This window comes from Plectropomus leopardus, chromosome 2 (genome assembly GCF_008729295.1).
Source record: "Plectropomus leopardus isolate mb chromosome 2, YSFRI_Pleo_2.0, whole genome shotgun sequence".
Lineage (NCBI taxonomy): Eukaryota > Metazoa > Chordata > Actinopteri > Perciformes > Serranidae > Plectropomus > Plectropomus leopardus.
In genome coordinates this window covers 2,100,638-2,124,152 of record NC_056464.1, presented here as the reverse complement: position 1 = coordinate 2,124,152, position 23,515 = coordinate 2,100,638, and the positions used below count along the sequence as shown (strand labels likewise).

At 37.9% G+C, this 23,515-nt stretch overlaps 1 protein-coding gene and 1 non-coding gene across 4 annotated transcripts; both read right to left on the bottom strand.

Annotated features, from left to right (window-relative positions):
* Positions 1 to 1,422: 1,422 nt before the first annotated feature.
* On the bottom strand, positions 1,423 to 22,242 carry LOC121952277 (major facilitator superfamily domain-containing protein 4A-like). Of its 3 annotated transcripts, none has more exons than XM_042498852.1 (10): positions 21,951 to 22,242; positions 18,385 to 18,583; positions 16,390 to 16,641; positions 13,597 to 13,726; positions 13,392 to 13,507; positions 12,533 to 12,706; positions 8,673 to 8,820; positions 7,544 to 7,614; positions 5,896 to 6,031; positions 1,423 to 1,773 (listed from the first exon to the last, which is right to left on the bottom strand). In XM_042498852.1, the coding sequence occupies exons 1-10, from the start codon at positions 22,181 to 22,183 to the stop codon at positions 1,721 to 1,723; spliced, it is 1,512 nt and encodes a 503-aa protein (XP_042354786.1). In that variant the 5' UTR covers positions 22,184 to 22,242; the 3' UTR covers positions 1,423 to 1,720. The 3 variants fall into 3 exon arrangements, with proteins under 3 accessions (XP_042354786.1, XP_042354793.1, XP_042354801.1); XM_042498859.1 differs by having other exon boundaries at positions 5,911 to 6,031; XM_042498867.1 differs by lacking the exon at positions 16,390 to 16,641.
* Positions 11,696 to 11,769, bottom strand: trnaf-gaa. Its single transcript has one exon. It is a non-coding gene; the product is annotated as a tRNA-Phe (tRNA).
* Positions 22,243 to 23,515: the final 1,273 nt, after the last annotated feature.

Here is a 23,515-nt window from a genome sequence, read left to right as displayed (position 1 = left end):
CCAAAAAATAGCCAAAAACAACATAGTATGTCACCCAAAAATGTATATATCTGTCTGCTCTGCTGATCATTCCGTGTTGAAATGGACATTTCAGTATCAGTATCAGGCAGAGACATCTGTCAAAAAGCAGTGATCTTTGGGTCAGGCCAGTAACTGAGCCTATATTTTCTTGGAACAGATAAATTAATATCATAAGTTAGAAGGTACAAGGTAGCTGAAGGATCTTGCTCTGAAATTTAGCCTTCCTAGGTTTCTGTAGGAAGCAGAGTCTTTTCTGTGCTCTTTTTACATGGGTGGTGATGTGTGATGACCAAGATAGGTTCTCAGTGATATTAATTCCAAGGAACCTATAGCTGTTCACCTGCTCCACCTCAGTTACACTGATGTAGACAGGGGTGTGTGTCTTTGCCTCCTTCTTTCTAAAATAAGCTCTAAAATCAAGCTCCTTGGTTTTACTGACGTTGAGGAGGAGGTTGTTTTCTGTGCACCACTCTGCAATCTCTCTCTCTGCATTGTTGATTTCCTCCTGGTATGAACTCTCAACGAACTGGGTAGAGTGTCAGTATGAGTATAGATAGTATTTTTCTATTGCAGTTTCTTGCTTCTTATTGACAAAATTCTATGTATTTTAAGATTATTTTTTTCTTACTTTATTTAACAGTGAGAGCCACAAATTTTAACCTAAAGGTGGAATCATTACAATTCATCCTGCGGGGCTCAAGTACTAAAAATGTCCCCACAGTCTGTATAGAGGATGCTGATATGTTTCAGTTGCGATCAAAGTGATGTACTGCACGTGTGTGAAACAAAGAGATCCAGTCTGTTGTCTGAAATTCAATGAAATGACCATGTGTTTATTTCAAAATCCTCATCTAAGGCATTTAATAAGACACTGCATAAAGACAAAAACAGACACTTTGGAGATGTCAGTACGAATCAATGCTTCATTGTGTCATGGAAAGTCTGCAACCTGAAAAGACGACATAATATAGTTTATCTTCCAAAAATCATCAAAAACGACATAGTAAAGTATGCCGTGCAGTATGTATGTCAATCAATACGCCAGTATAATGTAATGTGAGGTGTAAATTAAAAAAGTTTTAAAAAAAGTTATTGAGACTAACCCTAACTTTAAGAAGAACATTCTGGGAACTAAAAGAAAACTTGCGCTGGTTGCATAGTACCATTCTCAGAACGTTTTTAGAACTAAAAATTGCTAGCTGGGTACTTAGTGATATCAGATCATCGTGTTTCATGACCACACCTAGATTTTTTCAGTGGGTTTTACATTGGATTGGAGCAGAGGAACCACTGTGTTCACATACCTAGACTTCAGTTTTACTCTCAGAACATTTTCAAGGATTTTAGCCTCCAGACCATTTTGACATAATAATAGCAGACATACAACACCATTCACACTCATACTGAAAAGGCAATACTTTATTATTAAAGTGTCTTTAGAATCAAGCTACAGTTCTAGAGATGATTGTGCCAAAAATGAAATTAAGTCAAGTTATGATCATCCATGAGCTGGGTGTTGATCTTGAGGCTTCAAAGTAGCTCTCTCTTCAGGTCAGAGGAGGACAGGAAACAGCTCCTGCTCTCACACTGAGCTGAGATGTGGGAATGCCAGAGATAGTTTCTCTCATTCTCCCTCTCCATCGTCCACAGCAGAGACACTTGGATTGGTCTCCCCCACAGTCCATTAAGGAACCCCAGATCACGAAGCTCCTGTCTCTGGCTTCTCCTTCATGTCGGTGTTTTCAGATGAATCTGAGAGAAAAGGAATTAAGTTTATAAGGATCCTCATTATCTAACACCCTGTTGTCAGCTGGTCTTCCTTGGTTCATACTTTAACTGTCATATACAAGAAGAATTTACATTACATGCAAAAATATCAGACAACAAAAATCAACAAGCGAGATTTCACATTTTACCGTTCATTCATGAAGTTGATTGCATTAACCCCTTTGAAACCTGAATCAGCATCACTTTTCTTGTGCTGCGCTCAGGCCCCTTTTCAAAAGTTTTTTAACTTTTGAACTCTGAGCAAATTGGTGCAAATTATTTTGAAAGAATGGTGAAAAAGGCAATAATGAGCAACTTGGCAGGAAATGTCCCACAAAAATTGCTAGAAATTAGTATATTTGGAATATATTGTTTTATTTTCAAAAGGAGAAAATGTCCAGAAAACTACATTTATGGATATCATAATGATAAATTTAACATTACATTGCAGAATTATTTTCATTTTAAGCACAGCTTTTCCCCCAACAAGACGAAGCTGTCGTACAACGTAGCAGAGAAAAGTTGCAGCAGTGTGAAACGGCCGTTCAGCTTGACTCCACTCAGCTGCTGGTGTCACCTGCGACTCCACTTGTCAGATAGAGTGGTGAAGTAATGAGTCCTAAAAGGCGGAAGTCCGTTAGCCCTTTTGCACTTCCGGTTCCCTCGTCTTGAAGTCTATGGGTTTTTTTAATGAGTTTTTAGTAAAATGCCTAAAATAAGGTCTGTTGTTAACACAGGCTAAAGATATTTAGACGTTTTGTTCTGCAACATAACATACGTCCGTATAAACCCAATTTTTTGAACTTTTAAGGTTTTACTTGTCTTAAAAATGCAGTTGCTAACAAGTGGCAAATGGGACTACAGTGTTTATTGTGGACGTTAGATGTCATCACACTGGACAGAGAGACTCAGTAAACCCACTCATCGTTTACAGCTTTACAAAGTTGCGCTCCAACTTGTAGATTTATCTGTTTAAAATATTTTTTGACTGTGTTCTAACGTGTTTTTACAGTGTTTGTATTGGTGACGTTTAAGTTGTGCGACCACGATGTAGTTTGTGTATAGCCTAACAATAGCTTTTTGTTTCTGGTGATTTCATTCACGCTTCAAAACACACAAAAGTGGTGTTCATCTGTGAGATTGTCATACTTAACCAAATGTGTAAGTATCATAAACTTGTGTTCGTCACAGAGCTTATTTTTGTCAATAAATGAAAATCCCATAGAAAAATCCCATAAGGTTTTTGACATGGTAACCAGTGCAAAACTAACTTCCTGGTTGGTCTACAAAAAAATGTCATTCCTTCATCACTCTATTGCCAGCATCTGGTGTTCGAAACATAAAACCTGTTTTAACAGCCAATTGGCTCGCAGCAAAGTCTGATGGGCAAATCTCTCCGCAGATGGCGTGTTTACTTGCTGTGGCTGAAAAAAAGCCCTCAGGTCGTTTTGTTTATTTTTTCGGTGTTTCATCACTACTAGCAATGCAGCTGGAGCAACTATCTCACTATCCTCATTCATATTTTCAGATGCTAGAAATTATATTCAGCAATTGTTGAGTTTCGTTTGGGTGTCAGCCTAAATGCCTGCTTAAACTCTGCTTTTGCAAGAACAGAGGAGGCAGGTCAACCACTCACTGCTTTCATCTACTGAAATAATGATTCAACCAGTAAATCCACATCTTAAATAAATAAATGAATTTAGAAATTAATATGATACATTAATCAAATAATCAAATCAAAACAGTTCTATCATCTTAGTAACCATCATTAATTTAATCAATCTCATGCTGTTTCAAATAATTATTAAATGTATTTCTAATAGTTTTTTTTTTTAAATATTTATGCTTTGTTTTAAATATTTGTACTACTTTTAAATAATTGTAACACAAACACAAACCACATCAGTGAATCAAATTACTTACTCACTTATCAAATGCTTCTATAAATAAAGTCAAATCTTGGCCTATTACTTTAAATCTTTTTATTACCTTTAAAATATAATTTTCGCTGTGAAGCAAATCAGTCATCAAACAACAAAATCTTATTAATGAATAACTCAGGGATTGACCACACATTTCGCTAAGAAAATAACCATGTCTTATTCAATACAGCCACATAACATCCCATTACACCTGGCAGGAGACAAAAAAAGAGTAGCTTAGTCTTTTTATCTTGTTCATCTGGTTTTCTACCAAGCGATAAGCGATAAGTTGAGAATTATTGACCAGCATATATCTAGAGCCCAACACCATATTACTGCTTTTACATTGGCAATATTATTGGCCCCTGTTCTAGGCTCATTCCTCAGTACATCCGTTTGCTCTTGAAATGTCAATGCTGTACATCCAAAGTTGAAATATTCTGCATACATCACCATTCTTGCTTTATCTCATACCAATGGAAGAGGATCATTAAAATACTGAATATAAGAGAGGTCCCAACTAGCTACCCTGAGTAACCCCACCCTGCTGTCAGAAAAGCTACCATTGAAGAATACTCTCCTGGTTAGCTAACATCCCGTTCAGGAAACGATGGTGAGTTTAAAACTTTCTCATTTGATTTTTCTAAGTCACAAACATCAAACCCTAACATCAAATGCAGCACTAAAATCAGCTCATCAGAGCCCCCACCAGCCTCCTGTCACCCATGTTATCTAAAAGGCCTGGGCAGTGTGTAATATTTCATACCTTCATGTACTCAGCACTACAAGAAGACTTAAGGACAACTACTGGGTGGATGAAGACAGAGCTATTATCCTGTGATAATTAGTTTGACGCAGTAGACAGATAAATACAAATATGACAAAGTGACGCCCAGCAGGCTTTTTATGGATGCCTATATACAACAGCTGTAACAGATCTCGGGACACATTGTGACTTGATGAAATATTTACTGTTGGTACAGTAGAGTGAAGTGTATTTACTTTGATTTAATGTCAACATATGATTGGTTGAAGGTTGTCATGCTCCCTGTGTACACACTCACACACCTGCTGGAAAACAAAGCAGTCTTTGGAAGTACTTGAAATGACAGTGTTATTCTGCTAAAATTTCTAAAATACTTTTAGAGGACCTAAACACACTTTTAGGTGAGTAGAGCCTTTTGTTTCATGTTATTTCTATTTTCTTTGGATGTTCCCCTTTACTAAACAACAAAAAACCTACAAAATCATTACCCTAACACACACACACACAAATATATGTGTGTATATATATATATACACACACACACACACACACATATATATATATACTGTATATAATATCATAAAACATTAATGTTTCCAGTGTGTGCAACCAATATGCACATTAAAATTTAATTTGCAGTTGTCATAATATAGGACAACAAGTTATATGTCACATGTTCAAATGAAGACATCTGTCACTCCATGTGTTTGACACACAAGCTACTAACTGTTGCACTGCAAGTAAGATCTTGTTTAATGCAAAGTGAAATACCATCAACGTGAAAAGTCGTCTGCGGTGAATTACCAAAGTAAGATGAAGGAGATGATAATTGTCAATTTGTCCATGTTGCATGTGTATTAATGAATTCTTGTATGGTGTGTTTTGGTTACCTTTTCACACCCATCTGATCATATTGTTCCTTTTAGAAGATTGAGCCACATTTCAAGTAAGCACTGAACACCCAAATGCTCTGTTTGGCACACAGTTACCAAATAGGAGGTCAAGGGAATCTAGGAAGTGCTTATCTTTGGAAGCACAGTTAACTTGTGTCACATGCAATGCAGAGTCCCACCCATCACATGTCACCACACTGGCATAACACTGTCTTTTAGTTAACTGCCACATCCTGATTCAGTGTGTACACATTTGCATGTTTTCCTTATGTCACTGCAGCTTCTCCTCCACTGCTGCCTCCACCTGATTTAGTGTTGACACTGATTGGATGCTTCCTGGACTGTATGCTTCATAGTCATACTGCATCAATTGTTACATAGCAACAGGCTGCTGTCAATGTTTCGTACGGTAATTTCTGCACAGTCTTTTTCTGAAAGCTGTTTTGAATATTTATTCCCAAATAAAGTCAAATAAAAATAAAAAATGTTATTGGAAATTTCATTCACTCTCTCCATATAAGTATACGTTCTGTGTGTTTACCTGTGTGGCAGTTTGTGTGCCTGCGCTGGACATAGAGGAACATCAGGAACAGACAGAAGCCAATGAATGAGGCTATTGTACAACACAACAGGAAAGAGTAGCTGCCCTGACTGTGGATCACCTGCAGGATGATGGACAGACAGAAAGACACACATACACACACACAGATACACAGGCACACACACACACACACACACAAAGTGAGTTTTTATTTCAAAGAGCAGGCCGTTACACTAATCCTTGTGAACAATGATGGTGAGCCAGTTAAACAGTACTGTGAAGAAAATAATACTGTATCAAAAGTCAGGATGTCCCCATCACGTGTATTTGCTGTGATCCTGAGCCAAGTCATTCCACACTGAGTATCTGCCAATAGTCCCTATCCGATATTTCTATTTTCCTAGATAATCCACTATAAATAGGCTTCATTATAAAAAAACAATCCAAAGTTTTGCCTTTGCTTGACTATATAAACACTAGAGCATCAGTGACCTTGGTGAAGTGAGGTGTCTGCACAGAGCCCAAAGGCTACTGAAAGACAGCAGCCACCCCAGCCACAGTCTGTTCACCCTGCTGCCATCTGGAAAAAGATACAAAGGCATCATCTGCAGAACCGCCAGACTACAGAGCAGCTTCTTGCCCCTGGCTGTGAGACTCCTCTACTCCTCCTTTGACACCAAAGATATAGCAGGATTTAGGACCACCTTAAATTTCATTTCTTCTTAAACTACGTTTAAGAAAAATGACAATAAAATTACCTTGTACCTTGTATTGCTCTGCACTGCATTAGCCTATTTTTGTTTGTTTTACAAAATAATATATAAAAAATCATAACCCTTCCGTTAATCTTTTTGGCCTCGTCAACGTCTCAAGTTAATGTGTCTGTCCCTTTAAAAGTATTCTCCTGAGTTTGTTGCTTTGGTGCAGCTTGTGTCTGATTTACCTTATTTCTTTCATTTTCACATATTTTGGGTGGATCATGCTTATGCATGTTGGTTTATTGCTTGTGTGACTTTCATTGTACTTGCAGGGGCAAGTGAGTGTGGTTATTTTAAGCTCTGCACTGCACTCCTCTCCTCCTCTCTCCCCCAAGCAGGGTGCAGAAACACTGTGTGCTATACTTCAGAGCAAACCATGAGACTCTCACATTGAACTGGAACGAAGCGAGGGTTCCTAAGTTTGGTAGGCTAAATAGCAAACATAAAGATACTGCATTTTCGTTTGTCTTATGTTCTCAGACTGCATTTTTGCTCTGTGTTTCAACACAGAGCTTATCAGAGATTACAGAAAAAGACAACTGAGTGAAGGACAGTTGTGGAAGGCTGTGCCCTGCGTTGCTCTGCATGAACATAAAAACACCTGTGTGACAGCTGACACACAACAAAGGATCGGATCACTTTACAAGGTAAATTTAGCTGATCCTGATCAGACAAAAAAAATGCCTTGATCAGCCTCGAGTCCAATGTCTGAGATTGGCTCAGGACGTCCCGAGAAAAGAACCAAGCTATTTGCAAAAATCATTCTTATAAAAGTCATATAAAACACTGATTGTGGAAACCTTGGATTAAATGTATTCATTATTGTGAGTAAAATTGCATTCAAGAAGATAGGACAGCCATAAAAGATGTCTTACCAATCCAACAAGCAGCTGCAGCATCATCTCTCCTGTGCTGGCACTCGTTACCAACACAGTTGTGGCACAACCTTCAGTGCAGAAGAAATAAACAGAAATTATCTAAAGTCACATACACCCAATACTGATGTAAACATCAATAAATAAATATGTAAATACTAGGACTGTACAGCAAACGCTGATGATTGGTGGTATCAGTGTGAAAGGTGAAGTCAGCTAAATCACATGTGAAGCAGACGCTGGTACAATCTCCTGGACTGATATATGCCAGTGTGGATTTGTAGATATGTACAATTTTAAATGTATTTTTTTCCCTGATTATTTACTAACTAACTAACTAACTTTACTAACTATGTATTTATCTATCAATTTAATTCTTCATTTATACACATCTTTCAGCTTTTATATTTGTTTGTTATTTTATTTATTGATCTCAGCATTTAACCCTTGGTTAAATGGCTGTGTTCATGCATATGGCATACATTCTTGTAAGACTGCTGTGTACTTTATTTAATATTGAAATTTCCAGCTCAGCTCCTACTGTGTAAACAAAACTGTTACATTCTTAATGTTAAATGCAAAAAATGCTCCATTGAGACCCTTTCAAACTGTCAATGCCATCAAAGTGTCAAAACATGTTTTGTATTATTTCTGGGTGTCATTCTGGGCTTTTGCCTTGGAATTTGTTCTTTTGACTATTTTCCACTTGATGATGTCATTTTTACCATATTTGGCATATGGCGAAAATACATTCTATTTACACTAGGTACACTGTCAAAAAACAATCAATGTTGCTGCAATTCACATATCCAGGCATCATCACAAAAAAATCATAAATAAAAATCTAATTTGCATGTGGTATATTGAAAATATATATATATTTTTTTTTTAAATCTAAAAACATAGTGACATCAAGACAAAAAAAAAGTCATTTAAAGGGTTAAAATTCTGAAAAATAATGACTTTTTGATATTTATGATTAGGACTGACATTAAAAAAACCTCAATGAAAGTAGTTATAATAATTATAGTAGTAAATAATAAAATTATTAATGTGTAACATTTTTTAAAGCTTGATTGTGAAAAGCACATTTTGTGTGCAGAACGATGTAAGTGTGTTTTTAATTGACCTTTGTAGTCTAGAATGTCCTCTGTGAAGGCCAGCATGGACGGGAACACACTGCTGATACACAGTCCCAACACACAGGTACCGATGAAGAGAAACACACAGCTGGTGTAGAAGATCAACAACAGGCACTGCACCAGTATGACCCCCACCTGAAAGATTTCAACACACAGACAGTGAGAGTTTAGAGAAGGACTACAAGTTAAGAGAAGCCTGTTTTCTGCTGGAAACTCCCCAAAACGTACAACTATACTTGCAGTGCAGAATATGACCCATGCATTCAGTAACTATCAAAACTTAAAATGGGCCAAAAGCAAACAAATCTTGGCCCAGTTTCTAATTCTTTAATCTGAGTATCACATTACCAGCATCTAGATTTCCTCAAAATATCTTGTTCAAAAAGCCATTGTTTCTTTTTTCTAATATTATTACTTGTGTTTCAACTGTTGTCTTTTGTATTTTTGAGATACAGTTTGCATGAGGCCATCAGTGCAGCCCTCTGTCCACCTGACAGAAGCAACACAAGCCTTGAAGAAGGTTGCAGGAAACCCATGATCACACGGAGGAAACAGAGAAAGCTGTTTCAGCACAAAATGCAGAAATTGCAGACAGTAACTTTTCACAAATTGTCATGGGGCTTCTATGTATGAAGAACAAAAAAGGCTATCAATAAATAAATAAAGGTATATATAAATACTGATATGAATACATTAGTATTGAAATAAAAAATAACTAAATAAACGGAGGGATAAATAAATAAACACTAAAATAAGTAAATTTAAATACAATTAATATAAATAAATCCATAAAAATATAGTAAATGACTATGAAAATAAAAAATATGCATTATTGATTTTTAAAAAGTCAATAATTGAACTGGGTGTTAATAAATACTTAAATATATTAACTTTATTTTTGGATACAAGACAGAGAGAGATGGAGAGTCTGTCAGCATGAAACCCCTTCTTTTTTGTACATTATAGATTATCATCTCCATTGAGTCACATATGAGGCTCATAATTCCTGAGTACTGGTTTTAGAATAAGTTAAACAATTTAAATTAATAATGATTCCCATTATTCAAAAGACACTATAGTCATATTCCAGGTTATTAAATAATGAATTCACTATCAGAATGTCATAAAATAAGAAAAACGCACTCAGAAGAAAGACAGTAGAAATGGTTCCTGCGCCTCTGAGCAGGAAAACAGTATCAATACAGAAAGTAGGTTGTTATTCATGTGCAGGTGTTTGAGGAAACAATGCTGCTCTGCCACTGATGACTTTATTGGCAGGGTCATCATAAAGAGGGAAAAAGTGAGACCGATTACACAGGACCCAAATAGGAGAGGGTCCCTAAACAGCCTGGAATAAACTTTGTATTGTATTTGTACAATAAAAAAAAAAAATAGGGGGGGGGGGGTGTCTCTAAGGCTCCTCTCACACCTTAAAGGCACAAAATGATTTAGTCCAGCCCTGCACAGGGTTCTGTCTCCGAACACAGCTACTGTAGAGTCAAGTGAGTAACTGCTTAGTGCTGCTGGAGAACCAACAAACACTGTCATGTCTTTTCCCAAGAAAGGGAAATAATGGTTCTAAAAAAAAAGAAAAGAAAGAAAGCAAATAGATTAGTTCATTCATCACCAAAGGGTGCGACAGACCTCCACAGCACCTGTCTCAGATGCATCACACTGCAACGTCAGTTCGTCTTCCTGGTTATAGTACTTTAGAACCGTAGCATTGGCTATTTTGTCTTTTCGCCTTTTAAAAGCTTCTTCATGTGTGTCACTTCACTCCCACATGTTCTCTTGTGTGTAAGCTGTCTACAGTCATCTGACAGGTGATGACAGAATGTGATGAGGTAGCTTGACTTCTCTAATTTGACGTGCCAAAAGCTGTGCTTTACATCACAAAGAGTGAATACTTCTGCCTTTGACAGCTGTAGGAGGATGTCATCAATTTTAGGGAGGGGAAAATGGCTTCTTTTAAGTGCTTGATTTAGTGGTTTTGGGTCTATGCAGATCCTTGGCTTCCCGTTTGGGTTTGTAACCGAGACCATACTACTTATCCAATCTGTACTTCTTTCCACAGGTTTTATGATCCCTTGTCTCTCCAAGTCCTTTAGCTCCTCTTTAAGTGGTGCCATCATGGCAACGGGCACTCTGCATTTTGGCAGTTTTACAGGTGGCACACTGTTGTCTATTTCAATGCTATAATCTCCTTCCAAACATCCATCACCGGTGAACACATCCTTAACTCAGTTTTGATTTTCTCCATTGCCATGCGTTTGTCACAGCTTTCCTTATTTTCCACAGGAGTCAGTTAATGTTTTACTATGTTGTCAATGGCCAGGATATTATCATACTACACTTTAATGAACCTCATGGCTTTACTGGCCTTTCTGCACCGTAAGTGGATCCTGGCATGTTGATCCACCACTTGAAACTCCAGTCTGTACAGTTATTACTGTACGGTTGTTTCTGGGGTTTCTGACCTTGCATTTACCAAGTGGACGTAGCCTTGTCTTGTTATATAGCACTTTCCCCGTGTGCTCCAGCTGTATGTCTGGATTTAGGAGATGTAAGGGGATGATGTTGCATGTGGGTCCACAGTTTACCTGAAAGTTAACCAGTTTTTTGTCTATCAACATTACTGCAAGAAGTTGCCGGTTCTGACTATGGAAAGAGGTCCCAACCAGACTGCTCTGAGTCAACAGCTCTGTAGGCCTGTACCCGACTCAGGATCAATTCAGTGGAATCAGATTTGTCCGTGTGATATGAATATTTGGCGATTTCACTGATTTTTGGGGGGAGGGTTTCTTGTCGTACAGTATTACAGTATACAGTTTGAACAGTCTGAACAGAGCTCAGGCAGATACTCAGTGTTACTAGAGAGACTGGATATCAATCAAAAGACAGAGACTGTGTCGTATTAATTTGCTGTGAGCTGTAAATTCACCACTTCCAAGCAGAAGAGAGGAGAAACAGCTGGAATTATCAATGAAATATGTCCCACACAGCTCCTCTGCTGCCAAAACCCAGAATTGAACCAGGGACCTTTAGATCTTCAGTCTAACACTCTCCCATCTGAGCTATTTCGCACACATCTGCTTCTATGGTGGCCCCCACATGGAAAAATGAAACTAAGTAGCTGAACAATAGCAACTACTCAGAAAGGATCAAATCAGCTGTGACATCAACAATGAAACCTGTACGACATTAAATGGAAAGAGGTCCCAACCAGACTGCTATGAGTCAATAGCTCTAACCATTGTCATAGTTTGATCCCACAAGGGCCCAACTGCTGCCAAAATTCAGAATGGAACCAGAGACCCTCAGATTGTCAATGTTATTAATTAGTTATTCTTTTTTCTAAAATTTTGCATTTTGCATCTAAGGGCTGCCATACTTATTAGTTTCTTCACAGCTCTCAATTTATATGATTCCTGAGATTATGTTAATTTCATTATCCAAAGGTACAATTGGGGGTACATCACGCCTTTATCACTGCATTTATTTGTCCATATATTTAAAGACAAACAGCAAAATGCAGTACATGATATTTAGTTGTCCTTAAAGTACCTTAATCAAGTGTTGAGTATTACGAAGCTCTTAAGTTTAACTGTCATATCCTGTTGTTTGTACAACTCGTTATCCCTCATCATGTGTATTCCCACCCAGTTCAAATATTTGGTTAGAACTATCATACGACAGCTGTGCATGAGCTCTACAAGAAGTTACCGCTCAGTGACAGGCGCAACTTAATGTGGGAAAAACCTGATGCTGACCTGCTGAGCTCTGGCCTCACTGCACTGTGTTATCAACAACTCTACAGAGGATCTGTCTTGCAAATGTTTTTGCGTACCAGACTGAAGATGAGCAGCCTCTGTGCTGTGTATCTGTAGGACAGGTAGATTAAAGCCAGTCTTCCTACTGTGATGGAGGCCCAGAATACACTGTCCAGACTGCCAGCGGTCTTATGGCCCATCAGCAGAGGAGGGGACACTGCGTAGGTGTAGACGAAGCCAGTGTAGGAGCCCTGCAATACAACAAACACAGCAGGCTGTCAGCACAGACAGGAGCTTCCACAATGGTGCTCCCCTTTAAGTTCTTAAAGAGATAGTTTAGGTTTTTTGAATCGGGGCTTCTCCGTCTTCATTCTTCTGTGACTAAGAAAAAAAGTTGAATTTAAAAGGTGCACAGTTGTACTGCTCTGTTTAATAAGGAAAATAGGTGTGAGAATATTACTTTTCTTAACATTTTGTGGGTTGAAATATTACATACTGCCCAAGCCTAAGAAGTTATTTTGTGGGTGAAGTATTCTTTAATATGTGATGGATATCAGACATAGCTTTACTTAGAAAGCGAAGATCACAATGAACTTTACACATACGTGTATCATGTTTGTTTCTTCAGATTTGACTGAGTCGTGACTCAGATAAGGATTTAAATGCAAACTGCAGCAACTGAGTGCTAAGGGTTTTTAAGTAACTTAACGGCCTCCATTAGTTGTGGGTCACAGCGACTCCTGACTGTAACGTGCCAAATCAGCAGCCAAACAAAAAAAACTACCCTCCTCTTTTATGAACCCCAGCATGCACCTTTTCATTTTTACATCACGCAGTATCTTTGCCTTGTGTCTCACCCTCCACACACACCCACATACCCTGCTTTTGAGAGCTGTGTTAAATGCATGGTTGTAAAAAGTCAGCAGAAAGTCTCACTATAATCCCATCAGTGATGAAGAGGATGGCTCCACCCAGGGCATGTACGATGTAGAACGTAGCAGGGCGACCCCGCAGTTTGGCAGGGTTACAGCAACCAAACAAACTGCCATGACCTGGAGAGAGAGAGAGAGAGAGAGAGAGAGAGACTAGGGTTTTGTCATTTCTTTTGACTATAGCACTCACAAGCACACACATGCATTACCTTGACCACTGTCCCCAGCTGGGTTCACACTGGACAAAGAGTCTCTTTCCAGCAGACGTGGTCTGCTTCTGGAGCACGGTAGCAGTCTCTCATGGTACATCAGAGCAAGCACTGCTGCTGGCACAGGAAGCTTTTATGACACACACACACACACACACACAATGAAGTTATTGTTAACCAATTTAAAAGTCATCACTTCCTGTCAGCTGATTGAAAATTGTGACCTCATAAAAGTGGAATCTGTGTTTTCTTATCTTGTCCTCTGCTTCAAACATGTCTAGTTCAAACAGAAAAACACGGCGGCATCTCTGCTGAGGTGGGAACTTAGGAACTTATTGTTTCACCTCAGAGGCAACATCCAGGCTTACAGCCATCTGATAAAATGCAAATAATATGAACAAAACTGAAAACAAAGACATAATTCTAAGTTGCTCTAAGGGGCAGCAACACACAGTACGTTTCCATGCACAGTTAGGTGGAGCTACAGTTAGAGCTCAAATAGGCCATTTAATTGGACAACTGTCCTAGTCCCTGTACACAAGCACCAGGGGAGAGTGGATTTATATTAAGTATGTCTGACTCCACCACAGCAGGTAGAAATGCCCTTTCAGCTAGTTGCTACTGTACAACAGGTAGCATGTTGAACAGTGATAACTTGGATAACTTTTCGGTACTGTACATTTCACGCTCTGTTGACTTTTTTTATTTTGTATGTTTTCTTCCCTCCTTCTTCTCTTTTGTTTTTCCCAGCGTTAGTCTGATTTCCATCAATTCAACTTAGTATGATTTCAGTTGGACTAACAATGTTTACATTTTTTTAAGTCCATTTTTTAGTGGGACTCTTAAAATAATTTCCCTTTTCCAAACATCATGTAACCATACTGACTCCTTGATTGGTGGCACACTATTTAAATAACAAACACTGGATTTTTTAGGCTTGGGGGATGATATCAAGTATTTTCAGGTCAAAAGGCTAAAGTCTAAGTGGAATCATTCGGGTTAAACTCTAAGTCATGCTACAAGTCTTTCTTGATTTAGTCAGGCCCAGCTAAACTAGCTAAAATGGTTAAGTTGGTTGACCAGCATGTTGAATGTATGTTTTTGCAGCATTTTTTTAAGGTTTAGCTGGTCATACCAGCGTGTGATGGTCACTCTAGCTGGTTTAACAATTAAAGTTCCTGTAAAACGCCTACGTGGCCTTGGATCGGAAATAATGACGGCTAGTGTGGTGGCTGCAATAGATATACACAGTCATCTCACAGTTGTGTTTTATCGACATTTTGAAAATGTAACAGGAACCTGCCTAGTGTTGCTGACTTCTGGTTTTACATTTTGGCCTACAACTACATCTGTATACAGTCATGTATCAATATTAAATTAAATTATACACCTTGACGTTCATTGTTACAATGAAAAAAACCACACTTGTTTGACTGTATTATAAACTATTTATCATTACTACACACCCTGTGTGGAAAATGAGTAGAAGCTTTTTAGTTTCTAGCCACAGCATGATAAACACATAAAAGACTAATGATAGAAAATTACTTGGTAATCGTTTTTCCTGTTTTTTAGCCATGGGAGTGGCGAAGCATGTGGATTAGCATTGTTGGCCCACTACTTTAGTCCTAAATAATATATCTCAACAAAAATAAGCGATAAAATGGTAAAAAAAAAAAAAAAAAAAAAACTAAAAAAAACTGGACAAAGAAACATTAGCATTGCTTTATCTCAGGGCACTGTATGTTCTGAGCATAGACCGTATAAATAATGGACATAGCCACAGGCATGCCACCCATTGGTATGTGGACTACTGTTTTAAAGCCTCAAGTTCGGCCTATTGGCCGTCGCCATTTTTTTTTTAGAGCCAGAAGTGACCATATTTGAGTGAGAGGTTGGAGCTGTGAAGAAGTGTGGGTGTGATGGATCTGACTGTGAAGGCGAGGACACTATCAGCAGACAGTCTGTAACTCATAGTGGCTTGACCATAAATTCGCCCAACTTTGGGCCTTAACACAATGTAAACGGGTGAGTCATTTAAAAGTTCGCCCCTCCATGCAGTTGTCATAACTATTGAAATTTGTTATTTGACCCAAACCATTTTTTAGCAGGCTGTAAACATCTGCATTTCTGGTGTAAAGTTGGGCATTTTTAATATGGAGGTCGATGGGGATTGACTTGCTTTAAGCCTCAAGTGGACATTAGAGGAACTGCAGTTTTTGGCACTTCCACAATAGCTTCATTTTTCAGCCCCCAATGTTGCAGCTTAATCATGAATACTCTTTACTCTTAAGTCAAGTGGCACAACTATACCAAGGTTTTACATCTAGCCTGCCAACCTGCTGCAAGACTCACTGTCATTTAACAGATTATAACTTACAATTGAGTCAGTGTATTAACCCTCAGGGACTGTGCATTTTACACTTTTTTAATTCATTTTTTCCCCTTTTTTTAAATTTTGGCTGTGTTCATGCATATGGCATGAATTTAGGCAACACTCTTTATTTTTGTTTGATCTGTGAATTTCCAGCTTAGCTCCTACAGTAAGTCTAAAACACACCATGGAAACAAATTTAATACCTTCAGACTGTTAAGTACAAAAAAATTTACCATAGAAACCCATTCAAACTGAAATTTTTGATCCCACATCCATCAAAGCATAAAACATGCATTGTTTGCACTTTGTGCGCAGAGTGATTTGAGTGTATATAAAATAAAAGCGGGCTCTAAGGGGTTAAGTATACTGGTATGCATTGGATATTTTTTTTTTTTTTTTTGATAATGCAAACTCACATTGATAAGAGCCATGATCCAGAAAGCGTACGACACCCTGGTGATGACCACACCCTCAGTGTGCAGAGGATACTGGGAGATGTTTGGGAATGCTCCGTGTCCAGCCAGGCTGCTGCGGAGGTGCTGCAGGTCTGAGCGAGACGTGGAGTTTGAGGTCCGATTGGCATCCAGGACACAGCTGTCCTCTGCCAGGAAAGGATCCGCCACCAGGGGACTAACCAGTGCTCCGAGGCCTATGAAGAAGTGCAAGGCCTGGGGCGACATATGAATATAGATCCCCTTGTGATCATACAATCAGCTTCAGAAGTATTTGGACAGTCACATCATTTTTGTTATTTTCGCTCTGGACATCACAACAATGGGTTTGAAATAAAACAATTAGTATGTGTGTTCAATGCAGACATTCAACTTTTAACCCTCTGTAGTACGATGTTGCCTCTGGGTAACATAACAATTTTTGGCTGTTTGAACTCAAACAATACATCCTCGATTATGTTGCAATACCTTAATAAAGAGCCAGGGCCCCGAGGAAACCAACACTAATGTTTATATTGTAATATGACTTTCTGAAGGTTATGTTAAGTCCCCTTATCAGGACATACCTCACATGGCTTGGCTCCATCAGCTTTCTACACAAATATTGTCTGAAAACATCCTTTTCTGTATTTTACTACCTGGAATAAATTGAATTCAAAATAATAGATGAGTAGAGTTTGATTTTTAGTTGTTTAATGGACTCAATTTGATAATTAATTCATCAAATGATAATGCAAATGTTGCCTTGAAGCAACATGATACCATTAGGGAATCCCACCAAGACAGTTTTTGGTTTTGTGTATTTAGATTTTTGTGCTATTAAAATGTATAAAAGTCATTAGAATTTTCTTTTTATCTCCACATATTAACTTGATTAAGTCTAATAATGTTTGCTGTATGCTTCAATGTTTTCCTTCCACAGACAGAATGACTGCAGTATGATTCTGTGACTCTTCCAAGACGAAAAGGGTAAAATAGTTAGATGAATTATAATTAACTTATGTTTGGTTAAGTTCATAAGTTTGGAAGACAAAAAGCTGCTGGCAACCAGCAGCAACACAACAAATAGTGGCAACATACTGTCTGTCAGAACGAAACTGAAAGCAGGCATTTAAATGTAAAACAAATATCAAAAACTGAAATGTAGCACTTTCATGTTTTTAAGAAACATTTTGGTTTGATAAATTATTGATGTAAGGTTTGCTGAAATATGCTTCCACTCTAACCCATTTATTCCTAGGGGCTTGTGCACTGTGCTACAATGTTGCCTTGAGGGTAACGTTCAGACAAATTAACTTATAAAAAGAGTTATTTTTTAAACGTTTTTTCTATATTAAATGGAATGGATCTTAAACGTAAAGGCTTTTGAATATTTCCCATAAAAAGTCTATGACATTTTATTAAACAGCAACCTTCTTTTTAAGCCATTATGATATAGAAAAAAAACCTAAACCTAAAAGGCCTAAAAAAAAAACCTATTGCAAACATGTTTTTACCAACTGCCATCATAATGCATACCATAAAATTAATATCATGTTAAATAAATTTGTCACATTCAAAGCAACATTATACAAGAATTTGTATTTTTGCAATTTGCAGTTTTAGAGTTTTAAATCACTGTTGTAAATACAAATTGCACCTGCAGGTTGCAAACTGTTTACACTGTCCTGATCACTGACTGTATTAAGGATGTAGCTACAGTGATGTCACCCACTGGTTTGTGGGTTTCTGTTTTGAAGCCTCTAGTTCAGCATTTCAGCTATCACCATCTTAACAGTGCCAGGAGCAGCAAGGAGCTGGCACTGAGGTCTGTAAGTATATAGTCTAATTAACCAAAAGGAACTCAAATATGTTGTTGTGTGGTACATATTTTTGTGCTGGTCCACATGAACAGTACAAACACACACACAAATTCACAGCTGTTCCTTCCCCTCCCCCCTCCCCTCCCTCTCCTCTGACCTGCAGGAAGGTGGCTGAGTCCTTCTGGTACAGCTTCACCAGCTGGAGGTTGGCAATGGTGTCAATAACACCCATGGCTAAACCAGCAATTGCCATGGCGACGGACAGCAGTACCACATGGTTACATAGTGGTATGAAGGAGAACACAAGTGAGATGATGAGAGTGCAAGAGAAGAGGGCAGACAGGGAGGACAGGAGACTGGAGGAGACACACAAAGACAAGAAAACAGACAGCATTATGCACCAGATTCATACTATGAACAGTCACTTAGTGAGAGGTGTACATTTAAGGCAGTGTTTTCTTAAACCCTTTGAAACCTGGATTGATATCAGTTTTAAGCAAACTAGTTTGAATTCTTACAAAAAAAAAAGTGGGGGAAAAGACAATGAGCAACTTGACAAGAAATATTCCACAAATTGCAAGACATTACTAAAGGGTGACAAGAAAAGTTTCAATTATTATTACCTTTATTATTCCTTTAAGACTCTTTGTAACTGACTGCATTGTAAGTCAGATCAGGCTGATTTAAACAGAGAATTTCCAGCGTGTTGTCACAGTAAAGTCACCTTGATGGTCTGCTGCTCTGTTATCTTTACGTTATCACACCTCCACATTATTTTCACCTTGTACTCTCCTTCCTTCCTGCCAACTTTCCACTCTCCTTTTCACCTCGTCCTAGATAAAATTTAGTTTAACATTTAGTTAATCAGTAGTGGCAGCAATCATCTTAGGTCTTTTAGTCTTTGGTCCAGAAATATCTCAAAAACCACTGCATGAACTGCTATGAAATTTTGTACATAGATTCATAATCCCTAGATGATGAATCCTACTGACTTGAGAATCCCCTGACCTTTCCTCTAACCCCACCAGCAGGTCAATATCTTAAATCATCCTGTGAAAAAGCTTAACATCTACTGGACAGATTAGCACATTTTGTACTGGCATTTATGGTCCCAAGATGATCACTTACTTAACTTACTTATGTGATCCCCTGACCTTTTTTTAGTGCCACCAGCAGGTCAGCACTTTTAATTATTCTGTGAAATAACTTAACATCTACTGAACACATGTGCACCTCATTTGGTACAGGCATTCATGGTCCCCAGGTAATAATTCTCGCAGACTTATGTGATCCCCTGACCTTTCCTTTACTACCACCAGCAGGTCAACACTTTCAAATATTCTGTCAAATAGCTTAACATCTGCTAAACAGATGTTCACATCATTTGGTACAGGCATTCATGGTCCCCAGTTGATGAATCCAACTGACTTAGGCAAACCACTGACCTTTCCTCTAGCACCATCAGCAGGCCAACATCTTAAATCATCCTGTGAAAAAGCTTCACATCTATTGGACGGATAAGCACATCATTTGGTACAGGCATTCATGGTCCCCAGCTGATGAATCCTACTGACTTCAATGATCCCCTCACCTTTCCTCTAGCACCACCAGCAGGTCAACAATCTCAATCTTCCTTTGATATAGCTTTACATCTAGTAAATGAATTGGCACAATATTTGGCACAGAAATTCATGGTCTCCCAATGATGAATATCGCTGATCTTAGTGATCCTCTAACTTTTGTTCTCACGCCACTACAACATGGACATTTTTTTTTATTATGAGTGAACTGTCTCAACAGCCATAAGGTGGACTGCTATGAAATTTGCTACACAGATCCAAGCCCCCTTATAATGAATGGTAATAATTTGGGGGATCCCCTAACTTTTTATCGAGTACCACCATCAGATAAAATGTTCCAGCCCACTTCACAAGCTTACATTCCCTCTACTGGTCACAGTTCACTGGCTGCTTAATGTGTGAGGTAAGGCACAGACCTGAAACAACCGTCCGTCATTTGAATGTTGTAGATTTGCCAGTCAAATTTATAATGCAGTCCAAGTTTTAAAGGTGAACTCCTCGGGTGGTCATTGAAATACTCAGAATCCATACATCTAGTCAATCATATTAAATATTCAACCTGTGGTACACTACATTTTAGAAAATAAATATTAGTAGGAATATTTCTTTGCTCTTTAAATATATACAGGAATATTGACACATTCAAGATTGTTGGATGCATTTATACTACTCTTTAACTCTGCATTAATTAATTAATTTATTTACTTTGAAATCAGCTTACCTATGGTTTAGTGTCCCACAGATCTAAACACTGAATGTCTACGAATATTACAATTAATTGCTAAATCAACCAATTTCGCAGTCACATGATTTGTTATAGATCAAGAAGAAAACCACCTAAAATTCTGAACACTACTTTAGGTTTTACTTTAGGAACTTGTTATGGTTCTCTGCTATATTTTCATAAGGAAAATATTGTAATTACAGAAAATACTGTACATTGTCAAACCCCCCAACCTCAGTCCAGAGCATGTTCAGGTAAAATGGTTCACTCATACTTGTTTGTTTGCTTTTTAAATGGATAAATCCATTTATCAGTCACTAATTCACTAAATCATTTATAAGATCGGGCAACTTTTCTGAGTGCTTTCCTGTTTCTCTCGCTGCTTGTTTCCCTGGTGCAGTACTGTCTACAACAGACGTGTGTGTGTGTGCACACGTGCGCAACAATGATGGCTTATTCTAAACTACTTAGGCTGACATGAACTCACTGCATCATCTTTTATATCTTTAAAATGACAAATTTAGTATGCATTAGGGGTGGGAATCACCAGAGGCCTGATGATACAATATTATCACGGTACATATGTCCCAACACAATATTTTTGCAATTTTAAAGCTGTTGTAATATGCTACATATTGCAATGAAATATATTGCGATATATTAGATATATTATGTCCCCAAAGGAAAACTTTATGAACACGTATTTTATCTAATAAGAAAAAAAGGTTTTAGTCTTTTCATCTCACTTTAGTAATGTTGTCATTCCTTTAAGGGTGATTCTGACTGATAATAATAATTCTGTAATACTGTAATGCGACGATACTTTTTTACTTTATTATCTTACCTTGAAAATCTCATAGCTCTGCAACCTAAATTTGAACCCTAAGCAAATCTGTGCAATTTCTTTAAAAAAATAAACAAAACTAATAAAAACAAAACATGGGGAAAATGCAATGAGCAACTTGGTGAAAATGTTCCAAATATTGCAATAAATCAATAAATGTAGAAAATGACTTCAATAAAGCTAGAGGAAATGCCTATGGGAAAAAGAAAAAAAGCAAAGGGAAAGTTGTTTTAGTTATGACTAATTATTTTAAGCAATTTTTTAAAATTATTTTTATGGATTATTTATTTTCTTTATAATTATTAGTAGTAGTTGTAACAGTAGTAGTGGTGGTAGTAGTAGTTTTTTTTCTAATTTGTTTTTACTGTTTTTTTAGGTAAATGTCTCGTGGTTTTTTTCTTCTTTTCTTCTTTTTCTTCTTCGTGATTTCTTGCAAAGTCTTTGATAAGTACGACAAATACAATTAGGCCTAGTGTTAATGGGTAGGTACTGAATATAAAAAATCAACAACTGCTGAGGTCAAGCAGCTCACGGACACACTGTAGGACACACACTCGCGCACTGAACACACTCACGTCTTCTTGAAGAGTCCTCCCAGGCTGCTGCCTCCCAGCAGGAAGAGCTGTTGGGAGAAGAAGACCCAGGTGATCTGCTGCAGGGTGGACTGGGTCTGACACCTCAGGTCCAGGACGGTGGGCCCCAGGAAGGCAATGCACAGGCCGAAACTGAAGAACACGCTCCAGTAGGTGAGAGTCTGCTGCCAGTGGCGCTTAAACAGCGTCCACATCCGCTCGTCCAGCAGCTTCATGTCGGAGGCCCAACAGCTGCCAGCGGCTCTCTGACACTGAGCGGCTGTGACATGCTCCAACACACACACTGCCAACCAACAAAGTCAACAAGGACTCACCAGTCATCCGGCCTACCACTCCCCACTTCACTCAGAGAGTCCTGTTGAGGGATGTGGCGCTGATTGGCTGATGTCCTAAGGTCCCGCCCCCTGTCTGACTGTTCATCTTTGATGCATGAAGACTTTGGTCATCCAAGTGCTGCATTTTCACTTTAAACAGAAACACAACACTATTCATCCATGAACACACTGGCCATGTTGTACATATCATCACCTTTTTCATCAAGTCATGCAGAAACAAGCTGAGAAAATATTATGGGGCTTTCATTGAGCAAACTTTTAATAGACCATAAAAATATTTACCTTAAATAATTTTGAAAACTGGGAATTCATATTTTTATGACATAACCAAACACAGCGTTAATAATCAGAATAACCCTTTGAAACCTGGATCAATATCACTTTTCCTGTGTACTTTACATACATTTAAACCTTCTAACCTGAGCAAACTGGTGAGCTTTCTTTCAAAAACATGGCAGAGAAAAGGCAGTGAGCAATGCTGTAAGAAATGTTCCACAAATTGCAAGGAATAATTAGATTTAGAGAATGATGAGATTTTGATGAGATGATGAGATGATGAGATGAGATTTTTTAAAATAAGCTTGGGAAAATTGTTTCATGGAAAAAAAAAAGCAAGGGTAAAAATGTATGGAGGAGGGAAAAGGAAAAAAATGAAGGGAAAACTATAGTTATGTGTATCATAATTACATATTTAAAATTATGTTACAGAATTAGTATACATTTTAAGCACTTTTTCCAGCTCATTCTCCGTTGTTGTTTATTGAACTTTCTTTTTCTTATTTATTTATTTATTTAACCAATATTTAGGACATTTTTGAGTCATTTCTTATTTCATTGTTCATGGCCCTCCCCCTGTGTTTTTTGAAAGAATTCAAGTCAGTTTGCTCTGGTTTCAAAGTGTTAATTTGTAACAATGTGCGATTTTTATTTTGAACACTGATCATGAGTGAAAAGTCTAATATTCCTCTTAATTTAATCAGAATAAATGTATCATAACATGTTATTGCTCAAGTAGGTGAAACTGGAAGTCGGCATAATACTGTATGGCTAATACTGTATGTGATATTGAAAGACAAAGTGTCTAGAGTGCCCTACAGTTAAAGAGTAAACCGGATACGCAGACAAATGATTAGCAGCTTTAATGCAGATGCACTGTATGTAGACTAACATTACATATACATTATAAAATAATTAAAGAAAATAAATATGGAC